Raw genomic sequence first — 26,450 nt, forward strand, 5'->3', positions numbered from 1 at the left:
GACAGTTGTTAAAGTTAATTCTATTTCAGTGGAGAGACACTGTTTCCATTCAGAGTCTTCGTTGTTGGAGTTCATTATATGTACACTCTTTACTGCATGCCAAAGTCTCTCTAGGAGTCCGAGGGTGAGTCATGAGTTTCTCATTGGTCTTGCTATTGATAATTCACGAGGAGGAATGTAGATTCAGTCTCTCCTTCTCCTTTGCATCTCTCCCTACCACAGTGGCGTGTACAGGCTTCTATAGGCAAGTACTCTAGATCTCATTACTTTAAGCTCTGCCTCGACACAGGAGTGGGCAGAGACCAGTAACTTTTTGAACCTGGAAGAGTTTCCTACAGGTAAGAAAGTTGATCCGTCCCATGCTCCACCACTTCTGAAATCACATGTCCCGCCCTCTTTAAAAGAATGCTCCTCCCTTAGTCCTCAGTGAGAGGTTTGATTTAAAAAAAAAAAAAACATTTTTTAATTAAACTACTTCTTTGGATCTGGTTGCAGGGGTTTTCCTGTTTCCTCACTTAAGATTCTGGTTTGCTATTCAACCATTAGTCGTTACGGTACCTGTCAGAAACTGGCCTGGTCTGGGGTTCCAGACCACATGCTAAGTAAGCATTTACAATGCAATCGGTCTCGCATTTGTGAAAGTTAGAGCTATTGGTGTTGTAATTTATATTGTTTATTATTTTTTTTGTTTGTAGGGCTTTAAACCGATAATCCAAGTCATTTACAATCATTAAATAATTCATTAAGTAGCTTGAATTTGAAGATTTATTACGCTGGAGATGTTCGGTGGTTATCAGTGGTGCATTAGCGCCCATTAATTCATTAATTCCAAGTGTCCCAAGAATCCCCCTAGTAGTGCCGTAGCCATATAAGTAGGGGAGCAAAATCAACCGGCCTGTGAGGGGAGAACCTACCTGCAGAGAAGACGCTCGCCAGCTCGCTCCTGGGGCCCAAACGCTGTAAGTCTCGCCGCCACTGCCATCCCGCGGCTTGAGACTACAGCTCCCAGGGAGCCTTGCGGCCACTTTCTGCTTCTGGCCACAGCGCGCCCGGAGGCGCTACTTCAGCAGGACGCTCCCTTCGCGTCGCGGGACGCGCGCGGGCGTGCGCCGGGCTAAGCCAGGGCAAAGGGTGGGCCCTCTGTGGCCTGAGGAGGCCTGAGGAGGCTGGGCTGGGCCACCCCATTAAGCTCCAGCATTAGGTGAGTGTGATCAAATACCCCCTAAATGAAAAGAAACACCGCAAATGTGGTACCAGTCCCCGAGGGATTCACTCCGTCACAAACTTCATTAGAAAGTATGCTGGAAAACGCCTTCACTATGATCACCAATGAAATCGCCAACACTGAGAGGAGAATGTTTATGGGCCTAGCAAGTACACTTTCTGAAACATCTTTGCTGATCCCAAATAACGTCGCCCCGCTCTCTCCTGTGGTCACGATTTCAAAGCAACCACTCCCAGCTAATCTAATGGAATCATTATCGGGTGGGAGCAATCCTAACGGGATAGGGGAAGCTCCTTTAGACACAGCAACCCCCCCCGACCCCGATTAATAAACCGGGAGGTGAGAAAAGAAAAAGAGGGGTCCCTAAACCAACAGAGGAAACAACCCCCTCGCAACAAGATCCAGCCGACACCCCAGAGTATGTGGTCTAAAGTGAACAAAGATCTCCCAAAAGGTGGCACTGATATGAGCGATACTATACTGACTGATGACGTGGTCATAGTGGCATCCCCCATAATTTTGGAAAATGATGACCATGCCTCTGTCTACACCCAGACAGAGTCAATACTCGACAGCATCAGCCAACCAAAAACCAACGGGAATCTGAAACTATTGTAGACACTATTTTTAAACAAATGGAAAGTCAAATGATCAAACAATTTAATACTATTTTTAAACGACTAGATAGGTTGGAAAATCTTGTAAAGAAAGAAGATGTTAAACGTAAAGGACAGATTAGCCTTGACCTATTGAGAGGAGAACGCCTAGTGAAAGATATAGAGTCTATCTGTAAGGCTAATATGGGCAAAGGGCCAAACACAGACCGCACTAGTACCGGTATACCTACACCTACACAAACATCTGTACCTATTGCTACACCTAGAAGCAATACTACTGGTAAAACTTCCATTGTTAGGAAACCACAGCAAGCCCAAGCTATAACAGCAGTACTCCCCAGCTCTACCGGTTCTACTAGTGGGGCTAGCGGGACGCCAAAGGATGTCACCATCCCTGCTGCCCCAAAATCAGGCGCAACAACCACCACTGCCCCTGATAAAGGACCGGCCTTTACACCAAAGCCTGTAAAACGCATGGGACCCACCCTACATCTTCCACCAGATGCATGCCCTTATGTTTTAATCTTAGCTGGCGTCCCGCCACTTAATGAAGGCCAAGGCGAGTCTTGGGTCCAGCTAAATAACAAATGCATAGATTGGCTGCGTAAACACAAAGGGGTGGGTCATGACATTTCAAATGAAATTTTGTCAGCACGCCGTGTAAGTTGGGTCGGTCCCTTATTTAAGAACATCGAGAGCGACTGTATTGTGATCAACTTTCGTCATCCTGGGACAGCCAAATACATCCTCAACAACAATAACACTTTCTCTGGCCCTTCTACCGTTATTACTCCACTTTCATTAGGTTATTTTTACAGGCCCCCCCAGAGACCACTCAACCAAGCACCACTACCATACCCATTGTTTAACAGATTTAGTGCTTTAGCAGAGATGAGTAGTCTTGAATGACCACCACTTACAGCCCCTTTAGATATTATACAAACCGAATTGCTGCCCATAACCGATTTTACAGTAGAAACAACGACCTGCCCCATTACAATAGTGCCCAATGAAGTAAGAACACCGGTCCAACCAATTATTCACCTAAGCTCTTCCCAGGACACTAACATTGTAGTACCTACGGATAATATGAGCATCCTGAGTTGGAACATTGCTGGCCTCCAAGGCAAAACACAAATTAAAGAGTGGACAGCGTAGGTTACTAACTTCGATGTTCTGATGTTCCAAGAGACGTGGTGTATAACTCCCTTACTCTTGGAGGGGTACAGCTGTTATAATCAAAATGCTCTCTCCTCTTCTATGGGCCGTCCAAGTGGGGGACTCTCCATCTGGGCTAAAATCACGGCAGGTGTTAAAACTGAACTATTAACTGTCCAGGACAATAGTTTCCAGGCTTTGGCGTACATCAGCAGGATAAAGCTATGTATAATAACAATGATTTCCTAACCTACCCTAATCCTAATTTTATAAAACTATTTGATTTTATAGATGAGATTGTGGATGGACGCAAATATGGCAACTTTGCTGGCATCTGTATTGGGGGTGATTTTAATGCCCATATCCACCGAAGAACTCCTAGATGCAAAAGAGGTGTAGAACTACTCGATCACTTATCTTCCCGTGATCTAATTAATGCAATGGATGAGGCAAAAATAACGGAGACTGACGAACCCCAGCCAACCTATGTAGGGCGAGGGTGCTCAACCACCATAGATTATGTATTTTTCTATCCTCCATCCTAGGAGATCTCCTACTAAAGGCCAAGGTGGTTGATGTCCCATATAGTGACCATTACCCCATTTTAATTAGTTTCAAATCTATCAAAAAACAGGGGAATGTGAGAGAAATTGGCGCCCAGAATTTAGTAGCCTCCACAGATAAACTTAAGGTGGTTTGGAGGGGGGTGGACAACAAAGGAGTTTTGGCACGCACTATTAAAACACATCCCCATTTAGTGTCAGTCTGCCTATCCTCTGACAGCCCCGAACATGTAATTATAGAGGCCTTTACGGACCTTTGAAAGGCTATAAAAAAGGAAACCTCCAAACTAATTCGAACCACAGAGAATAACCAACCACGGTGGTTCGACTCACTCTGCTCTAAAGCCAATCGTGAACTCAGGGGAGCACTCACAGCAGTCCCACGAGATCAGTCTGCTGTGAGGAGATTGAGGACCAGTTACAAACATGCACTAAAAACAAGGACAGATGAGTTATTAAAAGAACACTGGGACTCCCTCGTGCGTTTTGCAACACTGAGGGATGTTACCGGATTCTGGAGTGAGGTTAAAACTTTAAGATCACTAGGATCTAACATCACCCCGATAAATTGTAATATACCAGGGGAAGACTGGGTGAAACATTTCTCGAAAATATGAGGCGCCACCTAACATCATGGGCGCAGTCCCTCGACTAACCTCCCTTAACATCACCCTAACAGAGGTAGAAGAAGGCATCATAGAGAGTGCAGGGAACAAGGCCCCTGGCCCCGACGGTCTATCGATCGACCAAATTAAATCGGAACCAGATTTTTGGGCACCATTACTCTGCAACATTTTTAATCATTTATCCCACTCCCCACCGCCAGTAACTTGGTCCAATAGTACTAATGTGCCCATTTTCAAAAAAGGCAATAGACTAGACCCTGCCTGTTATCGACCGATATCTTTAATCGATAACACCTTGAAGATTTTAGGCAGGGTCCTTTTTAACAGGATTAGAACCTGGGCGGATGAAAAATCCATCTTACATCCGTGCCAGCTTGGCTTTAGAAGCCATGTGGGCACAGTGGAACAATGTCTAAATCTAAATTTAGTATTGACAAAATACACTATTGCAAAAAAATCCCCACTTTATTTAGGATTTATGGATTTGAGTTCTGCTTTTGATTTTGTTACCCGCTCTCGTTTATGGTCTGTTCTGTTGAATTATGGTTTAGATGAATCCTTAGTTCACTTTTTGGCCCACCTACACAGTGATCTGAAAGCCCGTGTTCGTCTGAACACCCTTGGCGAGGTATCCAATGACATTATTATTGGCAGGGGGGTTAGACAGGGGTGCGTTCTAGCCCCCCTGCTTTTTATTCTGTATATAAATGAATTAAGTAATTGTGTGTGTAAATTAACATCTGATGTCCCGCAAGTCAGTGGCAGACCGCTTCCCGCTCTTCTTTACGCGGATGACGCGGTTCTCATGGCCCGCACACCTAACGCATTAAGAATTTTAATCACTGGATTTGTTAACTATATGGCCGATTTGGGGCTTTGTACTAACTTTACCAAATCATTTATAATGTGTTGTGGCCCAAAAAAGCATAAGATCAACAGCATTTCAATAGAGGACAATGTTTTAAAATGCACAAGCACTTTTCCGTATTTAGGTCTGCTGTTCGCTGGCTCATGGCAACCGCATGTTGCACAGGGCAGAAATAAACTGAGCAAAGCCATAAACTCCATTACCTCACTCCGCCAACCACAAAGTTCCGAGGTTATTATATCAATGCTACATATCTATAGGACTCAATGTATACCAATAGGAACCTACGGCGCAGAGGTATGGGGTTATACAAATTGTTCCAATATACAGATAGCGGAGAACCGGTTTTGCAGGAAGATTTTGGGAGGGGTCATCTGCGCTCCAATCCATCTATGCCACCGCGAACTGAGCATCAAATACATAGAGGACTTTATAAGATCAAGACCGGCGTTGTTTTGGCAAAAAATTTGGAGGAACGAAGCCGCATCACTGACCCGCGATATCATTATGGATTGTTTAAAATGTGATCGGGCCAACCGAATACCATGGCTTGTGGCGGTGGAAAAAAGCCTAGTGAGTGTCGAACAGGGGCATTTATTTTCATCTCCCCACACGATAGACTGTTCACACAAGAACTTAGTAAAAAGAGCCCTGTACAGCCTCTACAACCGTGAGAGAGAAATGAAAGACCTTACTAAGCCGGCCATTATAAGGTACCTATCTCACCAGACTCTCAATGACAGGTCTTTTAATCAACCTGAAAGGTACCTATGTAAAAAGATGAGCAAATGGAATAGAAGCCTGTTATTCCGTTTCAGGGACGGAAGCATTAAAAACTTATTTTGCTTCCCGATAGGCTTTAATAGAGATCTGGAAAATTTAAATTGTCCCTGCTCCCATGGTGGCAAACAAAGCCTTTCACATTTTGTACTCTTTTGTGGTTTCTATGTTAAATTTACCAAACATTTTTTAATGCCATATTTGCGTAAAATCGATCAGCCTGACTTCAATTTAGCCCTTGACAATTTATTAAGGTTAGGTTGTGATGAAGTGATTTTCAGAGTTAGTTGCTTTCTTAAATCTGCAATCCGATCAAGAATGTCATTGAACATGCCCTGAAAAGTCTGCACTTTGAATTGCTAAATTTGCACATTTACCTACTTTTGCACAAACAATTACCTTTGCACATATTATAGAAATGATTCCGAAGAGTTGCCACCCACAGTCTGTTTTAATGCGCATCTAAAATTGATTGATACTTTTTCCTCCTATAGCCGACAGTAAATATATATTGTGATGACTCAGATGATTTTATTATATGTTTTTATTAATTTTTTCTATAAGTGTATTTGAATTTTATCTCTATATGATATTGTATGATGCTGTGATTTTATGTACTTTTATGGATGCTTAAATCCGAATAAAGATCTTTGACTGACTGACTGACAATCATTAGCCACAACTACAAATTATTCCAGACGATGCCTCACATTTTGTTTGCAGCTTTAATGCACATTTCGGCTTATGTGACATAATAATAAAAAAAAGCTGCAGACCAGTTTAGTAAAGGTTTAAACCCTGACCTTATAGGTAGGGGCTTCAGACCAGGAGTCCAGTTGAAAATAAAAGAATAGTCCTCTGAAATTGAGGCGTCACTTCTCTGATGGCATCGGAGCAGCGACGTATTCAAAGCTAGAGTATAGTCTGGGTGGCTGAAGTCAGTTTTATGCACCAAACACTGTTCAATTGCATGGGCAGCTCGCTAGAGCCAGGTTCAAAGCACCCGTCCTGGAACCTAAATAAAATCTGGCACCTCGCAGAGCAGTTCCAAAATGTTTTTTTTTAAATTTAAATTAACGTCGCGCAAATTGTATAAAAGTTTAAATAAAGAAAAACAACATTGCACAAAGCGTGTGCTTAATACATGCGGCGGCCACTGAGCATCCCCAAAATGCTTTAAAACATGTTTAAAAAGCATCCCTCCCTAAAGCACTACACAGTGTCCCTCACTAAATCACTGCATGGAGTGGGTCTCACTAAAGCACTGCACACTGTTGCACGGTATCTCTCAGTAAAGCACCACGCAGTGTCCCTCACTAAATCACTGCACGGACTGTCTCTCACCAAAGCACAAGCACTTCACAGAGTCCCTTACTAATGCACTGCACAACATCCCTCACTAAAGGACTGCATGATGTCCTCAATAAAGTGATATATTGAAAGCTACAGTACAGTCCGGGTGGCTGAAGTCAGTTTTATGCACCAAACACTGTTCAATTGATCATGCGGCTCGCTATATCCACGTTCAAAGCACCCACCCTGGAACCTAGAATAAATCCGGCACCTCTGAGTCTCTCCAAAATGTTTATAATAAATAAAAGTAACATTGCGTTCAGCGTGTAAAAGTTTAAATAAGGAAAATAATATCCTGTGAAGTGTGTGCATAACGCACAGCGCTCGCTGAGCATCCCCAAAATGTAAAAAAAAAAAGTAACAACGCTTGAAGCGTGTAAAAGATTAAATAAAGAAAAACAACTTTGCACAAAGCACGTGCAGAATACTCCAAGTATCCTAAATTAACATGCAGAGTAAGAGCACATGTGACAGGGGTAGTCCTCATAGAAGGTTACAAAAGTAGAAAAGGAGGCACAACTAGGCATATTAACCAATGAAAAGCAGGCATTTAGGAAGGACAGTAAAAGGAGCAAATTAAAAAAGGGGCGGTGCCTAATGCCCTTATTCTAGATGCAGCATATCTACCTAGGTGAGACCTAAATTGTGCTCTATGCCAGTGGAGCCATTTATCCTGATTCTTCCAGAGGTGAGTGTTTGTGGCCACAAACAACCCGTTGGGGGGGAACGTGATTTGAATGGGGAGGATCTTGAGCCCCGTGAGAGGGAGTCCTGTTGTCTGGGTGTGCAGGAGCCTCTCTATTTGCCTGACAAACCTGTAACGGTTAGCATGTCTCTCACACTCTTACTAGGTGCTTTTGGATAGCCAGGAGCAGAGAAAATGAGGCCAGGTTAATGTGTTGTTTAATATGACAGTAGCATGTACTGCCCATATTGAGTAGGTAACTACCACAATCCTTATAGTGCAGCTAGTCCAGCATAGGCAGACCGGTGAGCTGTTAGAAACCCTGTCTTTTAGGATAGAGAAGGGAGTAAAGGAGGATGGCGGGGAAAGGCATGGAGTAGAGCATGTGACCGTCCCTAATGGCAGAGCATGAAGCAGGCCAGAAAAACTGAGGCTGGAGTAGGTATGCAGAAAATGGAGGGGAAATAGCGGGAAGTACTATTCCTCGCGATTAGTCTATCAGTAGGAATGGTTACTTGTCGGAAAATTAACAAAGTCTGTAGGTGAAGTAGATTCAGAAAACTGGATCCAAGGATGGGTTTAATCGTCTTCTAGATCTCCGTTTAGTCAGTTTGTTAAACGTATAGGTGCTGTGCAGCCCATGTGCTGGATCTCTATGTTCTGTAGTTAATGTGCTGAATCTGAGTATTAAGCAAGCTGGTTTTACCAGTGCTGTGTAATCAGTGCTGTTGATCTCTACGTGCTGTGTAGTCCAAGCCCCGCTTTTCCTGGTGCTGTGAAGCCAATTCTGTTGTATGTCCACTTGCTGTTTAGTCAGTGTTCTGCATCTCATGGTGCTGTGTGGTCAGAGCACCGGCCCTCCTAGCGTTGTGAAGCCAACATGCCACATCTTTGGACGCTGTGCAATCAATGTACTAAATTTCATGTGCTACGTGGTTAGTTTGTTTGATTCCCAGATGGTATGCAGCCCAGGCTCTGGATTACTGTTGGTTAATTGTATTTACACGTGGACCTGAGCTCCCTGCTTACTCTCGGCCGTATGGTTCTTTTTCAGATGCTTCCTTTGGAACCCCACCCAGCTACTCCTATGACGTGGAGCGTGTGGAGGATCATCGTCGCCACCAGGACATGATGCCATACATTGATGACTCCCCCTCGTCCTCGCCACATCTCAGCATCAAGAGCCGTGGCAGCAGGGACAGCCGGGACACTTTGTCTTCAGGATCCGTGGAGTCTTCCAAATCGGTGAGTCCTCCGTTCGCTCTGCTGCCAGTCTGAGGGTGGGCAGAGTGAGGAGAAAGGTGCAGTGCCAGTTTCATGAAGGTCGTGGTTTCATGCCTCCTTGTCATTCTCCTGAGTAATTATGAGGCCTCTAAAGTAATAGCACTTCAGAGACAGAACTCCTCTAGGAGTCATATGAGGTCTCGAGAGCTAGTGTGAGCAGGGTGGCCTCCTCTTTTAAAAGAGTAGGCGATTCTCCCCTAAGGCGGCATCGGATAAGTATGAGTGGTCTCAGATTCTTGAGGTCTCAACTGAGTGCTGTGTGTGGACGGTCTTCTCTTCAGTACATGTACACTGGGTCACATCAGCGCTGGTATAATACTGTGTGGTTTATTCTATGTAGATCCAGGGCGTCTCGCCAGATGTCTCCTCCATACGGAATCATATGTTGTGGTCAGCAATATGTTGCAAGTTTCATGGAAGGTACAGAGTGACAAACTTGTGGCACAGGCAATGTTGGTTGCTAAAAGAAGAGTTTGGGGTTCATATTTAGAAAAAGTATGAATGTGGACAGCAATAAAAATTAGAAGCTTGGCTGGAGCTGCAGAATCAACCTCTGCTCTTCTGGCACCCACTGCGAAGGGCGAGCTCTTCTGTCCTGTGGGTTCTCCCTGAACTCAGGCTGAAGTGTTCATCTCTGTGGGTGGTGGAAGGAGTCAGTCTGAGGTAGTTGCTTCTTTCGAAGCCTGGAGATGATCACGAGAATTAGGTTGAAGTTCTCTGTCTTTGTGTGGTTACAGGGTAAGGTGTTACGCACTGCCAGGGATTGCAGGGATTGTGAGGTGTGCTCAGGGCTGCAGCTGATCGTCGGTTCTGGGAAAGGCTCTCAGTCCTGTAGTTGACTACAAGTATCTAAGTGAGGCACTTAGCTCTGTGAGTAAAATGAGGGCTGAGGGTGAGCGCTCAGCAGCCCGAAGGATTGTAGGATTTAGGGGAAGACTGACCCAAACATAGAGGGAGTGCTAAGTACACATTCTCTAGGTGCAAATTGGGTTACGAAATGGATCATAATCTCACTTACATGACTGGCCAGTCATTAAACGAGACTGTTTTCTGAGGAAGGAATTTCATGTCACATGCAGCCATTCGGTTAACATGTCATACAAGAATCCTATTAAACGCTCGGGACTCAAAGTGTCTGGAGAATAATATGATGTGATTCCTCAAGCAAGTTAGAGAATTGATCCCTTGGGCAGAGTCTAGTGGCAGTTCCTACCTACCTGCTTTTGCATCGAAAGATGGTGATGGATTTCTATCAACCCCCACAACATCAAGGTGATCAAAGAGGCTTAGGCTGGTGAACAGTGGCTTCTAGAAACCAGGCTTTCAAGCTGTTGGATTGTAGAGGGTGATGGAGAATTATTCCTTTGTCTGCGCACAGGTCTTGCTTTAGAGTATGCCAGATGACATCCTGCTCGAGAAGGTCCTGGTGTCATGTTGAAATCACCATTATAAACTGAGGTGTGTCCTTGTCCTGCTGAGGGCGCTTGGAACTAGAGAAGTTTAGTTAAAGGTATTTAGCATTCTCCCTTACCAGTTCAGCAGCAGAGCCTCTTACAGGGATCCTAGACCCCAGACCATCGAAGTAGAAAAGCAGTCACGTGTAGCAGTTGGTGACTTGCAAACATGTTGATGTATTGTTGGAAACCCTCTATTGACTGTGGTTTTCAGCTGGTTGTCCCTGTCTCCGTGTGATATCGGCTCCTCCCCGGGAGCCACTATCGTGTATCACGGTGGCACCATGTGAGTGGGCAGGTAGTTTGTTTCTGTTTGCATTGCCTTTTCATTGTTTTGCAGAAATAGAGCTGTGCTGCGCTGATCCACATCTCTTGTTGATCACTGTACGGTGTTGTGTGGCCTCTTGCTTGTGTTTAGGTGTACCTGCTGTTTTCATCGATTGTTTCCCGTTTGCCCTGCTGTTTCTACCTTTGCTCGTTTTTCGGTTGTTGGTTGTTCTTTGCTTCATGGGCTTCGTGTTTGTGGAGCGGTCCTCTCCTCCCGCTGGCGTGTGTTGCGGTGGTGAATAGCCTCTTTTGGGCTGCCTTGGTTGGTCCTCTCCTCCCGCTGGCGTGTGTTGCGGTGGTGAATAGCCTCTTTTGGGCTGCCTTGGTTGGTCCTCTCCTCCCGCTGGCGTGTGTTGCGGTGGTGAATAGCCTCTTTTGGGCTGCCTTGGTTGGTCCTCTCCTCCCGCTGGCGTGTGTTGCGGTGGTTAATAGCCTCTTTTGGGCTGCCTTGGTCCTCTCCTCCTGCCGGCGTGTGTTGCGGTGGTGAATAGCCTCTTTTGGGCTGCCTTGGTTGGTCCTCTCCTCCCGCTGGCGTGTGTTGCGGTGGTGAATAGCCTCTTTTGGGCTGCCTTGGTCCTCTCCTCCTGCCGGCGTGTGTTGCGGTGGTGAATAGCCTCTTTTGGGCTGCCTTGCCCTTGATGCCGTCACGTCAGTGGCTCGCGCAGGATGGGCGTCCCCTGCAATAACATCATGTGGGTGTCTGCCCATGATCCCAGGCGCGCACCTGCTGCACGCGCTGGGGCTGCTGTGAGGAGGCCCGGGGCGTGACCTCGGCACGCGACGAGCCACGTACAGGCCTAGAGAGGGGCTCGTGGCGACGTCGGCAGAGTGAGGGGCTGGAGGCTGCCTGTTGGACTTTGGCCCTTAGGGCAGGTTCACCCCTAAACTTTTTGCTGGTAATGGTGATCTGGCAATGGTGATTTTTGGGATTCTGCGCACTTTCACTGTGTCCCAGTGGAAAGTGCGTGCGCACTCTGAGTGCATGTGCTGAGCTAGGCCTGCCCGCCCATAGGAATGCATGGGGAATGTATGTGTCCCGGGTAGTTCCTGATGCGTGGGGTGTACAGGCTTGAGTCTGGTATGTGTGAACTCGTGTGAGTGAATGCTGCGAGATGGTGTATGCAGCATGTATGTGTCTAGTAGCGAAGCGCCATTTCTAGACATGGCTGTACGTGTGCTGTGAGGGTGCTGGCGTGTGATTGGCTGGAGCTGGCTGGCATGCCAGGCTCCAGGAAGTCTGGATGGGTCTGCCCGGTGGTGAGTGGGAGATTAGCATGAGTGATGTGTGGGAGGAGTGTACCTGTGTCCTGGATGGGCTGGGTTTTCCCCACACAATGCTGGCTCCGCCCCCCTGTGGTGTGTCTAATGACCCAAGCCCTGCCAGTGAATAGAGAGGGTGGTTGAGGTAAACAGGGTACTCAAGAACCAGCTGCGACTGGTTCCGCCCCCACTCTACACCCTTGAACAAAGGAATGCACTGTATAAAAATGGGGCTGTGTCCCCACAGAAGTTGTTCTCTTCCAGGATCCTGAGGGGGCTGCTGCTGCTGCTGCTGGGCCAGAGGACCGCCACTTGGGGTGTCTCCCTGCCTGGAGACCCAGTGTGCTGGCTCTGGGCCCAGCCTTGCCCCCCCTGCCTTGCTGAAGGACTGTGGGGGTCTGAACTTTCCTCTAGCGCCTGGGAGCGCTTTATCCTGTTTATAGCGCTTGGAGCGCTGTGATGGTCTGCCTAGCGCAGGGAGCGCTGTAAATTGCCTCTAGCGCTGTGAGCGCTTTGTCTGCGGAGGCCGGTGCCCACCCGGCATTGTCCGCCCCAAGCGAGTGCCACCTCGCTTATTTTTGAGGGTATTGTCGCCTGGCAGGTGCCCACCCTGCCAGGGACCTTGCCGCCCGTTTTGCGCATTTTCCTCGAGGGTGCCGACCCCTCGGTAAATTCATCCCCCGCCTAGAAGTGCCTGAAACGGGCCGCCGCGCTGCCCGCGACGACCCGGAAGTGCAGGGCCCGTCGGCCAATCACAGCGCGGCCCCGGGGGAAGCGACCGGAAGTCCCGCCCCGCAGCCGCGACCTGGAAGTCAGGCAGGCCGGGGGCAGGAGCGAGGAAACCAGAAGCAGACGGGAGGCCACCCCGTGCTCCGGTGAGGGGAAAAGCCGGCGTCTTTCCTTGTCCCCCCCAGGCTCCCAAAGCGAGGGAGAGCCCGGGGGAGAAGTCTGAAGAGAGGAGCCCCGGACCTGCACCGGAAGCCGGTGAGTGCACCAGACACGGGAGGGGCGCCGGGACACACTGTCGGTGTCCGCCCCCCCCCGCCCCTCGGTAGCGCGACCTCACGCTTTGTGTCTTGAGCCCCAAGAGGCTCAGGGCGCACCATTGCCTTGGGAGTCCCCGGGAGGGGGACTCCCGCTTACAGCGCCCCCAGTGTCCCAGAGCCCAGAGAGGCTCGAAAAGGCGGCATTTGTTGGTTGGAGCCTGCGAGGCTCAGGGGCATTTCTTTGGTCATGAGCCCTGAGAGGCTCGGGGGCAGAATGGAAGAAGGAGCCCAGAGAGGCCCCACCCTGGCCCATTCAAGTTAAGAGCCTAGAGAGGCTCTAGGGGGCCACATTTATTTCTTAGGGCCCGGAGAGAGGCTCCAGGCGCCAAAGTGGTTGTGAAGGGCCCAGAGAGGCTCTTGAGCCCCCACTGTTGTTTTTGAGCCCTGGCAGGCTCAAACATTGTTGCACCAGTTGCCCAGCACTTTGTGGGCAACTGCTACGTTTAGGCCCCCCTGACTTTGGGACACAGGGCGTCCTAGCCCCAACAAGGCCAGAGGGCCTAGGGACAGTCACAGGTGGTGACTTACGTGAGTTGGCGCAATTGTTCATTTTTGCTTGCACCTCTGAATGTATTGTTTATGCGTCATGTGCCTTTACACCTCTGAATGAATGTTATGCATTGCATCATGTGTTTTCCTCTTGCACCCCTACAGGTATTGTAATACATAGGTGGTTGTTTTCTCCCTAGTACAGGTGGTGCTAGTGAGGTCCTGGTTACCAGTGATTACTGGTTGTGTGCTATTTTGTGCTATATTCTATGTACTAAGTGCTATTTCTGAAAGTGCTACTTCTGATTCCTGACAGTGGTCCAGGTGGCCCTGTCTTGTACATATCCCCTGTAAATTCTGCCCGTGCCTCTGGCACATTGTAAAGTGTGTGTTTTATCTAATGTGTTTTTGGTGTAATACAAAGGCTATTTTTAGATAACCTTGTGTGGAGTTTCCTTTGTGGTGGGCCTTTGGTTGTTGTTGCTGGGGTGCATGCGCAAATACTTAGCCTACATCGCCTCCAAGTTTAGCCTTGCTGCTCGCGCCACGTTACCTAGAGGGTGAGTAGGGGTTATCTTGGCGTGTAACTCCCTTGCCCTGACTTGGGTGTGGTGGTCTCTGACTGACTTTGGCGAAAGCCCTGGCCAGCCAGGGATCCCATTTCCAACATTGGTGGCAAGCGGCGGGATAAGGATTTGTGTTTGCGTTGTACCTTAGTAGTAACTGGCCATACCACAAAACTCTGCATTTAGATGACCACATTTTAAGGGGATTGTGTTTTTGAAATTCCATTGTTTCTTCTCCTGAAGAGTGTCATTTGATTGTGTTCAGTACATTTGTCCCCCGCCCTGCTTCCAGAGTTTGGTACCTGTGTCGCTTTTGGTCAGGTTGAGAAGTCAGGGGTGGTAGAAACTGCCTTACCGATCCGAGGGGAGGGTGTGTGTGGATGAATGGTGTGTTTTCCTGGACGCATGAGTATGAGTTCTCTTTGATAAGGAGATTGTTGAAGTTTTGGAATTGTGTCCTCTTACTTCAGATTGTTAAGTCCCCTGTGTTGCACGTGTCTGTAAGCATCTTGCCAAGATGGAGTCTGCTTTTAATGTCTGGGGTCTGTTTTTGCATGAACTGAGAGAGTTTTGCGAGGAGAGAGACATTGCAGTGAATGAGTCAGACACCCAGTCCCAACTTAGGGGTAACCTAATCCAATGGCAGAAGGAGGACTGGGAGCGTGAGCACAGTGCGGAGAGGGCCCGGGTCTCACACCATGAGGGTGGTGGGTCAGAGGGGAGCCCTGAAGAGTCTGAGGAGGAAGAAGATGATAGCACAGGGACGCCAGCAGAGAGTGAGGACCCCATAGATAGGGAGTCCCTTGCTGGGTCCAGTTTAGGAGGCAGCGCCTCATCCCTTTTCCTGTCCCCAGAGGAGCTGGAAGATAGGAGGAGAGAAAGGGAGCACCAGCTGGCTTTAGAAAAGCTCAGGTTGGAGCATGCCCAGGCTATGGCACAGCTGGGCATTAGAAGGCAACAGCTGGAGGTTAAGAAGCAACAGCTGGAGACCGAGAGGGTCTTAGCGCAGGACAGGATAGAGGAGGCTGAGAGGGCCGCCACCAGAGGCAAAGTAGCTCTGGAGGGTAGACTATCCCCTGCGCGCAGTGTTGAGTTTCTGGATCCCCCAGGGAGGGTTGGGTCCAGTGGTGGCAGCTATTTAAATCTCAGTCTAGAAAGTCCCAGTTCCCAGAGTATGGTTCCTGTTTCCCCAGAGGAGGAGAATAGGTTGAGGTTTAGGAACCTTAGGAAACCGTCTCATCAGTCTTGGGAAGACTTTGAGGATGACTGTTGTGAAGCCCTGTGTGATTGGGTACGGGAGCCCACGAAATGTGATTGGGACCTATTGTTCGATATGTTTCTAAGAGAGCAGTTGCTCAGTTGTTGTTCACCAGGGTTGCGCCAACACCTGTTAGGGTGTGGATTGTCTGAACCATGTGAGCTGGCAGAGGAAGCAGACCGCTGGGAAGGGACCAGAGGTTCTGTAGAGTCATTGGTGAGTGACTCCAAAAGTAGTGGGTCAGGGATCTTCCAGCCCAGCGTGGTGGAAGAGGCTCAGTGTAGCCCAGCTAGGTCCCTGGTTAGTGAGAAGGGTGTAGGGGCTGACTGCCTGGCTCAGTGGAGCAGGAGTCAGTGGGTGGCTGAGAGCCCCCAGAGGCCCGAAGCCCTGTCTCAGAACCTGGGTGGTTTCTTGAGGGAACACCAGGTTGGGGACCTAGGCTGTCCTGTTAACCCAGTTGAGGAGGATCTCCTAGTGAGTAGAGGACCTGGAGCGTCTATAACCAGAGCTCCTGTGGTTCTAGAGTCTGGCAGTACCGCTCCGATAGGGAGGGTACAGGAGTCCAGAGTGAGGAGTGATTGGGGGAGTTCCCCAGTGGAAGGACCAGTGGGTCAGGGACTACCCAGTTGGGCTAGGTTCCCGTGTAGTGACCATGGTAACACCACTTCTGGTCTGGGGGATCGTCACGCACTGTCAGGTGGACAGGGAGCGGGAGATCTGCGCCAGACAGACAGTCACACAACACATGGGCCATGTGTTAGCCTCAGGGGGATTGCGTGCGAATCCCCAGAAGTCCTGGAGTGCCAGGCAATTGTTCCACCGAAGGTTTTAGACCAGAGGTTGGAAGGCCAGGTTCAGGATCAGCCTGACCTGAAGGGTAGGAAGACTGTAACCAGTGTCCTGACCGGTTCTTCTTCCAGAGGAACTTCTCCAGGTGGGAGAGGGCAGACCTCTGGAAGGGGGTGCAGAGGGTGGGAGAGCCCACCTCTGACCCCGGTGCAACCTGAGTGGATAAGCCCTGGGTTGGAATGGCGTTCTAGGGGTACCCCTCGCAGAGGGAGGAGGAACCCTAGGAGAAGAGGTAGGGGGAGGAGAGCCTTCCCTGAGACTCCTGGTCCGCCTGAGGTTGTAGGCCTTAGGCTGGAGAACCAGTGGCAGTCTAGTCCTGTCTTGCAGACAGGAAGAGTGGAGAATGGCTCCTATGTGCCAGGGGTTACTACCCCCCGCTCTGCGAATTGGCATGGACCAGTGGCACCTGGGTGGCCCAGGGCCTGGTCCTGGCCGCGGACAACTTGGGAGTACCAGTGGGGTAGCCCAGTTGGTCCAGACAGTGTGTTTAGAAGGAATCCCATGGGTTCACCGTGGCGTAGAACAGGAGGGTGTCCCTGCAGTTGTGGGCCCGCGTCCGTGTTCTATCGCCCCAAGCAGGGAAGTCCATCACGGTGGTGATTGGTCTCCCCTGCGTTTTGGCTGGAAGGGGGTTATGTTGGACTTTGGCCCTTAGGGCAGGTTCACCCCTAAACTTTTTGCTGGTAATGGTGATCTGGCAATGGTGATTTTTGGGATTCTGCGCACTTTCACTGTGTCCCAGTGGAAAGTGCGTGCGCACTCTGAGTGCATGTGCTGAGCTAGGCCTGCCCGCCCATAGGAATGCATGGGGAATGTATGTGTCCCGGGTAGTTCCTGATGCGTGGGGTGTACAGGCTTGAGTCTGGTATGTGTGAACTCGTGTGAGTGAATGCTGCGAGATGGTGTATGCAGCATGTATGTGTCTAGTAGCGAAGCGCCATTTCTAGACATGGCTGTACGTGTGCTGTGAGGGTGCTGGCGTGTGATTGGCTGGAGCTGGCTGGCATGCCAGGCTCCAGGAAGTCTGGATGGGTCTGCCCGGTGGTGAGTGGGAGATTAGCATGAGTGATGTGTGGGAGGAGTGTACCTGTGTCCTGGATGGGCTGGGTTTTCCCCACACAATGCTGGCTCCGCCCCCCTGTGGTGTGTCTAATGACCCAAGCCCTGCCAGTGAATAGAGAGGGTGGTTGAGGTAAACAGGGTACTCAAGAACCAGCTGCGACTGGTTCCGCCCCCACTCTACACCCTTGAACAAAGGAATGCACTGTATAAAAATGGGGCTGTGTCCCCACAGAAGTTGTTCTCTTCCAGGATCCTGAGGGGGCTGCTGCTGCTGCTGCTGGGCCAGAGGACCGCCACTTGGGGTGTCTCCCTGCCTGGAGACCCAGTGTGCTGGCTCTGGGCCCAGCCTTGCCCCCCCTGCCTTGCTGAAGGACTGTGGGGGTCTGAACTTTCCTCTAGCGCCTGGGAGCGCTTTATCCTGTTTATAGCGCTTGGAGCGCTGTGATGGTCTGCCTAGCGCAGGGAGCGCTGTAAATTGCCTCTAGCGCTGTGAGCGCTTTGTCTGCGGAGGCCGGTGCCCACCCGGCATTGTCCGCCCCAAGCGAGTGCCACCTCGCTTATTTTTGAGGGTATTGTCGCCTGGCAGGTGCCCACCCTGCCAGGGACCTTGCCGCCCGTTTTGCGCATTTTCCTCGAGGGTGCCGACCCCTCGGTAAATTCATCCCCCGCCTAGAAGTGCCTGAAACGGGCCGCCGCGCTGCCCGCGACGACCCGGAAGTGCAGGGCCCGTCGGCCAATCACAGCGCGGCCCCGGGGGAAGCGACCGGAAGTCCCGCCCCGCAGCCGCGACCTGGAAGTCAGGCAGGCCGGGGGCAGGAGCGAGGAAACCAGAAGCAGACGGGAGGCCACCCCGTGCTCCGGTGAGGGGAAAAGCCGGCGTCTTTCCTTGTCCCCCCCAGGCTCCCAAAGCGAGGGAGAGCCCGGGGGAGAAGTCTGAAGAGAGGAGCCCCGGACCTGCACCGGAAGCCGGTGAGTGCACCAGACACGGGAGGGGCGCCGGGACACACTGTCGGTGTCCGCCCCCCCCCGCCCCTCGGTAGCGCGACCTCACGCTTTGTGTCTTGAGCCCCAAGAGGCTCAGGGCGCACCATTGCCTTGGGAGTCCCCGGGAGGGGGACTCCCGCTTACAGCGCCCCCAGTGTCCCAGAGCCCAGAGAGGCTCGAAAAGGCGGCATTTGTTGGTTGGAGCCTGCGAGGCTCAGGGGCATTTCTTTGGTCATGAGCCCTGAGAGGCTCGGGGGCAGAATGGAAGAAGGAGCCCAGAGAGGCCCCACCCTGGCCCATTCAAGTTAAGAGCCTAGAGAGGCTCTAGGGGGCCACATTTATTTCTTAGGGCCCGGAGAGAGGCTCCAGGCGCCAAAGTGGTTGTGAAGGGCCCAGAGAGGCTCTTGAGCCCCCACTGTTGTTTTTGAGCCCTGGCAGGCTCAAACATTGTTGCACCAGTTGCCCAGCACTTTGTGGGCAACTGCTACGTTTAGGCCCCCCTGACTTTGGGACACAGGGCGTCCTAGCCCCAACAAGGCCAGAGGGCCTAGGGACAGTCACAGGTGGTGACTTACGTGAGTTGGCGCAATTGTTCATTTTTGCTTGCACCTCTGAATGTATTGTTTATGCGTCATGTGCCTTTACACCTCTGAATGAATGTTATGCATTGCATCATGTGTTTTCCTCTTGCACCCCTACAGGTATTGTAATACATAGGTGGTTGTTTTCTCCCTAGTACAGGTGGTGCTAGTGAGGTCCTGGTTACCAGTGATTACTGGTTGTGTGCTATTTTGTGCTATATTCTATGTACTAAGTGCTATTTCTGAAAGTGCTACTTCTGATTCCTGACAGTGGTCCAGGTGGCCCTGTCTTGTACATATCCCCTGTAAATTCTGCCCGTGCCTCTGGCACATTGTAAAGTGTGTGTTTTATCTAATGTGTTTTTGGTGTAATACAAAGGCTATTTTTAGATAACCTTGTGTGGAGTTTCCTTTGTGGTGGGCCTTTGGTTGTTGTTGCTGGGGTGCATGCGCAAATACTTAGCCTACATCGCCTCCAAGTTTAGCCTTGCTGCTCGCGCCACGTTACCTAGAGGGTGAGTAGGGGTTATCTTGGCGTGTAACTCCCTTGCCCTGACTTGGGTGTGGTGGTCTCTGACTGACTTTGGCGAAAGCCCTGGCCAGCCAGGGATCCCATTTCCAACACTGCCCTCCTGGAAGAGAAGTCCAGGGCCTGCTTTGCACATACACTCTCGTTGCAGTGCCAGGGCAGGCCGGACCAGTGCCTTTTCAAAGCATGCTTTATGGTGCGCATAGAGGCCCGTCACTCACCAGACCTCTGCACAGATTCAGAACAGTTGTGTAATTGTACGGGCTGCCGTCGTGTGCAGTGGAGATGGTGGTGGCAGAGGTCAGCCCGTCGGAGGCCTTGTGCTCTGCATAAACTGGGCGGCTTGTGTCCGCGTGAGTGATGTGTAGGATATGTGCATTGAAGCCGGACAGTATGTCTCAGGGCTGCGTGTGCGCATAGAGGGGAGGATGTCTCCGAGTCCCGGCTTGTTAAGGTCAGTGAGAGACAGTGTATCTAAGGGGTGTATGAGTGGGTAGAAGAGAGTCTGCATTTATTTTTATTTTTTGCAGATTTCTATAGCGCGAGCTCGACCCGAAGGTATTGGAGCGCTTTACATGAGCACCAGTTACGTTACACAAGGACACATTCATTTGAGGGTGTCGCGGGCAGGTTAAGTGATTTGGCCAGAATCGCAGGATGCTGAGCCGATGCCGAGACTCGAACCGGTTCCCCAGTTCCAAAGTCGGCAGCTCTAGCCGTCAGACCACATCCTGGTCTCATCGATAGACCACATCTGTCTCATCGATACAGGTGTGCAGTCTCCCGGCCGGTGATGTGCATGAAGGGACCAGGCTGTCTCGGGGTCGGTGGCCTGCATTGAAGGCAGTCTGCCCCCAGGCTTGTGATGAACATTCAAGGGGCAGTCAGTCTCCTCCAGCCTCGGGGGTGCTCCTGGGGTTGGGGCCGGTGAGTCGTGTGGTGATGACGTGTTTAAGGCGAGCTCATCTGTGCCGCCGCCGGCCTCGTTGATCAGTTGTTGCTCACACGCCACAGCTCCGAGCCCGGGTGCCAGACACTCACTCTCTGGGTGTTCAGTCTTTACATGTGATGACCTTTCTGCTGCGTCCCGCTCCTTCATGCCTCAGGTACACCTGCCGGACTGTCTCTAAGCGGGGCCTGCCTCTCCGTCCACCGAGCCGAGGCCTCTGCACGGACACCAGGACCCTCGGGGGGTGTCTCCTGCTCCATTCCACGTCCGGCCTGCCGCTCGCCCTCCCTCCCTCCACCCCCCCCCCCTCTCTAGCTGTCCCTTTGTACCCCCGCTGGCTCCCTCCACCTCCTCCTTCCGCCTTTGTCCACTGTCCTTTCCTGTCGCTTCTTCTTCTCTGCCCTCGTTCCCGCCCCCATTAATCGTTTACCATATATTTCTCACACTTCTCAGCGCCCTCCTTCCGTTCATTGTACTCTTTGATTGTTCCTTCGCTTCCCCACTTTATTTCCTCTGTTACCCCTTGCTTTTTCCCCACCCCGGCCTCTCACTCCCCCTTTCATGGCTCCGCTTGGGTGCACCGGCTCCTCAGTGCAGGTTGCTCACGGCTCGGAGGTTATGAATAACCCCCTCCCCTCCTCTTCTCCGTCTTTGTGCTCGGTGCAGGGCTGGCACGGTCACCGCTCTGCCCGCTTTACACCCACAGGGCTGTGACCGCCTCAAGAGCAAGGCCAAGAGCCGATCCTCGTTTACTTAAAAGCACCAGCAGGGGGGGGAGGGGGCTCCTCTGTCAGACTAAAGGGTGGGGTGGTCGGGGGTCTCTTCTACTGCTCACTTCCGGTATTTGTTTTGATATCAAAGGCGCGGATATGCGCCTCGTAACAGGTGGTTAACGACGAGTCAAGATGGCAGTCCAGGGCCTTTGATAGGTGTGCAGGCAGGGGTCTCCTCTGTTGGGGCTGGAGGCAGGGGTCTCCTCTGTTGGGCCTGCAGGCAGGGGTCTTCTCTGTTGTGGCTGGAGGCAGGGGTCTTCTATGTTTGGCCTGTAGGCAGGGGTCTTCTCTGTTGTGGCTGGTGTCAAAGTGACTGCAGAATGAGAATAGTCTTTGATTTGTTGTGAGTCGAGGGATTCCCTGATTGGGTGTCATAGCAGGGGGTCATCCGAGGTATCAGGCAGTGGGGTCTTCTCATGGATGTTTAAAGAGTGCCACCATCTGATGGATATTGAGACAAATATGTCCTCTGGTGGATGTAGTGGCAGATGCGCCCTCTGATGGGTATCGAAGTGTTGGAAAGTAGGGCTGTAAAAATGTGAAAATTCACAGAACACCAGAAGACCCTAGCACCTTCTGGGATCGAAATCTGACCCGAGGTAAGGCACTATAGCACATATAACATGGGGCCCTATATCTAATAGTATCAATTGACAGTGGTTTTGGTGACGGGAGCTGCATACATTAACTCGTGGGTTTCATATTTCTCATGTCTCACTCTATGGATTTGTTTACCACTGTCCAGTGTATGGGCAAAGGTGCCAAACAAAATGTTACAGAGTTAGGTGTGCCATGCTACGTTTTACCATTTGCATTGGTTTGTCAGTGAACTGGGTGCAAAACTGGACAGCTCAGAGGGTCTGAGGCTAGGGTGCTAAGAGTCTATATGGAACGGTCTCAAAAGTAAAGTCATCCATCACCTGAAATAGACAGAGATCCTCCCTAAGTCGGTAGATGTTTCTGAGGTGCGCATTTCTGTTTTTCATAAGCTAAAAGTCTGTTTACTGTTAATGTGATCTTGATGGGCCTGGAAGTCTGTGTCTGGTGCCACTGGACATAGTACTAGTAAGACCAGTTAAGGTACAAGCACAACTTGGGTTTAAAGTTCGTGCAAGTAGACTACCAGGGCAGGGTTTTGGCTGGAACTTGTCAAGCCTACAGTTGAGATTTTTGGGTGGCGTGGTGCTCACAGGATCCACAGATCAGCAGGTGAAACTTGGGAAAGGGACTTCAGAGTTTCAGTACTGTAGCTAATTCAAACCTATTAGCTCTGGGATTTTAAGGACTCCAGGGATTGAGCCAGTAGTTATGAAATGTGTTTTACCAGCTTTTGCCAACTGGATACCACTCTTAGATCTAGGATAACCTCTGTATCCTCCTTGAGCTGGACATGGGCAAATGCAGCCACTGACAAACTCAGACTTTGTGATCCGGATTGGGGATGATGAAGGTTTACCTCGCGTTCAGGCCTATAATGCTACTTTTCGGTGTTTGTACCTATTGATCTCGAGATGTTCTGTTGTCACATTCTGTGAACTGGATTGCAAGGTTCTTGGTCCCGATTTCCATTTTACTTCCTTGATGTAATTACTTGTGGTGTAGTTCCTATATTCCCAATAGGCTCCTCTGCGCATTGGAATAATATATCCTATAGATGTGACGTAGGACTTATGTCTACTAGGTCTCTATCGAATATATTAGACTTAACTGTGAGTGCCAGCTAGCTCAGAGGTCACTAGAAACTTTATCGAATAAACAAGAAGGGATTCGTTTCTGACAACCCCATAAACATGAAACTTTGTTTCCCCAAGATAAAACGTATCCTCAGAGTCGTGGAAACAATAGATAGATATTTTACTCAGTCAATTGTGCATGCTTCGTTTCATCAGAGGTGCAGAGAAATAGAGAGACCGGCGTTTTCAATAAAAGTATTTATTGAACAGTCTTCTTTTTCATGCAGAAGAATGAACTGCTACAATCGTAATACTGGCTGCGAAGTATAATACGTACAGCAAGAAGAGTATTATAAAATAATACTGTAAAAGCATTGTATGGTTTCTAATCCATAAAATACATACATAAATAAATAAAGACTAAAAGTACTCAACTGGTGCTTCTAAAATATGCCTACCCAAATGTACCTAACCTAAATCTAGTACGAGGGAAGAAGTAAGTGAGGTGTAGCATAAGTTTAGTATTCTTTTGCCAAGAATCTATCCAAGATTTCTCTTAAGGTCTAATCCGCTCCGTACCTTGGTTTAGAATGAAGGAGGTCTGGTATCTCTCTGTCTCGGGACTCGATTTCCCAACACCCCGCAAGGGGAGCTTGGAAACACTGGAGCTGGATTTCTCGGCAAGAGAAAAGACGGCGTCTCTCTCAGTGCGTCTGCTGGAGGGTCGGCTTAATTCGGCACTTGCTGTAGCGAGATGCATTGAGCAAGTAGATAGTCGAACTGCTCCAAACCACCATGTGTTTGCTAGGGCAAGTGTGGGCATATTTATACCTTGAAGGTGCTGAGTTTGACTCAAAGTTGGACATAAATATGTCATCAAAGAGTCGCAGTTCTTTGAAAACTCCATGAGTTCTTGGACAAATCAATATTCAAGCAAGGGGAAGTCCCTAACTGCTGAAGCCGAGTTTTCCAAGAAATCGTTGTGGCTTTTCGGAACTAGTGGATGTATCCATGCCTGTATTTGGACTGCATGGGCTATGTCTAAATATGGTTATGATTTCAATGCCTATAATAGGACAAGGTGATTTATACCTATATAAGGGCATGAATCGGAAAAATTACACTAGGGCCCTAAAATGCTATACAACACTTGCATTTCAGGGTTTTGGCCTTTGTTCCTGGATTTGTGTAGAAGGGAGGCTGTTCCTTTCCTCAAGTGTGCTTCTCATTTTTAGCATCGGGAAGGTTTCTTCCATTATCCAAGATTAGGTCATGACTTCGTGTAGATTCTGCAGCACACGCAGGCCTCTCCTTGACGAGTAGCTCCCTTGATTGGTGCGACTTAGGCTTTACTGGAAGTCGGACAGTAAATAAGTTACTGGATCGGGGTCAATTAAGTGTTTATCCTCCTTTGATGTACATATTGTCAAGCCAGGGCTAAACAAAAAGCAAACTACCTTTAACATTTAAACACTCCTCCAGTTTAGAAAGAGTGCATGTTCCCAGGCTTGCGGACTTCCTTCTGTACTTCTGCAGAACAGAGTAAAAGAAGTGGCACCCAATGGTCATGCGGATTGCCCCTAGAGAAGCTTTGCTCTATCTGCCAAGGTCTCCTGGGTGCCATGTGGGGGGAAAGATGAGGTACTGGCAAATATTAAATGGATAGGAACAGGTTGTGTTCTCTACCACTCGGCCAGATCCATGGGATCTGTGCAACCAATCACGAGAAACCATAGTATTCACGTTATCTCGTCCTTGGGGGGACAACTCAACTTCAAGGGAACAGACATTTTGTATAGTTTTCACCCTATCCACTAGAGGACGCCCTTCGTCTTGAACCCAGTCTCTCAGTGCAACAACCCTTGAAAGAGATCACACACAGCATACAATACACCGCGCCAAGAGCCAGGAAGGAAGGAATGATGATGAATAAGCTTTATTGTATAGTTAGTTAAAACCATTACAAAAAGTAGAAAAAGGAGCAGCGGTTTAAAATGAATGATCAACGAGCATCCATGGTTTAAATTTAGCAATATTAAAAAAAACAAGATTACATACAAGGGACGTCAAGTGCCAAGTCAATTCAATTTTATATTGCCCATTTACTTGTCGAGGAACGGTGAGTGGAACTCATCTTCCGTTGACTACCAAAGAACAAGCGGGAGGTGGAAGACTTGCGTGACATTAAAAAGAGGGAACTAAATCTTATTTACTCTAAAATTAGCAGCATAATCTTTATCTTCATAGTTTTTTTCTTTTTCAAACTTGCATGATAGTATCCCTTTTGTTCTCAAAGTTCGTGACAAGTTTGACTGATCTGCAGATTAATTGTGGATCCGCTGTACACAAGACTTGTATGACGGCGGAGCGGCAGGTACGTACTCTGTATTCAATTAACTTTGTCTTTAACCAGTACCGTCGTGCCTGATCCAGTGCAGGACAGATGCAGAGTAGGTGGATAAAGTCTTGTTTTGCATCGCCACATAAATCACACTCCTTGGTGTCTGGTTTCCTCCAATCTGGTTTGTCTGCGTTTGTCGGCAGATTACCCATCCTTAAATTAAGGTATTTCGTTTTGACATATGAGGAAAAGGAGAGACCAAGATAAGCTGCCGGTTTGAGCACTTTATACGATTGAATTATCATCCAGGCATGTGATCGGTGACTAAGGATTGACTTGTCATTGATCAGCGAATGCCTGTTTGCAGCCTTTTTATTCGCTAGCTTGAATGATGATAACGGTAGCTTAGTTTGCCACAAGGATGTAAGTTCAGTAGTGTCGAGGGATAGTTTTAGATACTTGGCGTACTGAGAGTTGGAATTATTTTGCATTGCATCCCACGTGGCTTGGTTGATTCCTGTTTCCCTGTTCATCCAAATATCGTACCAGAATTTAATGGTCTCATACTTTTTTGCAGTTCTTGGGATTTCAGGCCGAACTCCAGTCGGACCTGCGCAGGTGATTCATTGGACGGTACGCTAAAAACCCGCTTGTAGACTCTAGTTTGGATTCGGTCTAGAAGCTGTGCACTTCTGCCATGATGTAACACACTGCCATAGCCTATTGTGGGTAACAGCTTGGCTTTGATGACTGTCAGAAGTGGATTAAAAAACGGGCCCTTTATTTGTTTGGAGATGCTATTAAACGCATGTAACAGGGCTATTCCTTTTTTTTCGATGACATCGAAGTGCAGGGAAAAGTTGAGGCGACTGTCCAATTGTATTCCCAAATACTTGTAATTGCCCACCACTTCCAATTTTTTATTGTCTGACAAAAACCGGCAGAGTATTACGTCGACGGGTCAGTATCATGATCTTTGTTTTCTGGCTGTTGATTTCGAGAAGATTGAGTTTTGTGTAATCTGCCAGTTCATGCAGGAGACGTTGCAGACCTATCTTTGTTTGACTTAGGAGCACCACATCGTCGGCATAGGAGAGATGTGTCAGCCATAGTGTTCCTAGCCGCGGTGGGTGAGCATTAGTGCTATCCA

The 26,450-nt window shown here is 49.2% G+C and overlaps 1 protein-coding gene across 1 annotated transcript in view; it reads left to right on the forward strand.

The window, feature by feature from the left end:
* Positions 1–26,450, forward strand: part of BCR (BCR activator of RhoGEF and GTPase) — a 447,751-nt gene that overhangs the window by 172,665 nt on the left and 248,636 nt on the right. Inside the window, exon 2 of the mRNA XM_078667758.1 lies at positions 8,930–9,120. Coding sequence (XP_078523884.1) covers positions 8,930–9,120 — 191 coding nt within the window. The remainder of the gene's footprint in view (positions 1–8,929; positions 9,121–26,450) is intronic.

Source organism: Lissotriton helveticus, chromosome 11 (genome assembly GCF_964261635.1).
Source record: "Lissotriton helveticus chromosome 11, aLisHel1.1, whole genome shotgun sequence".
NCBI lineage: Eukaryota > Metazoa > Chordata > Amphibia > Caudata > Salamandridae > Lissotriton > Lissotriton helveticus.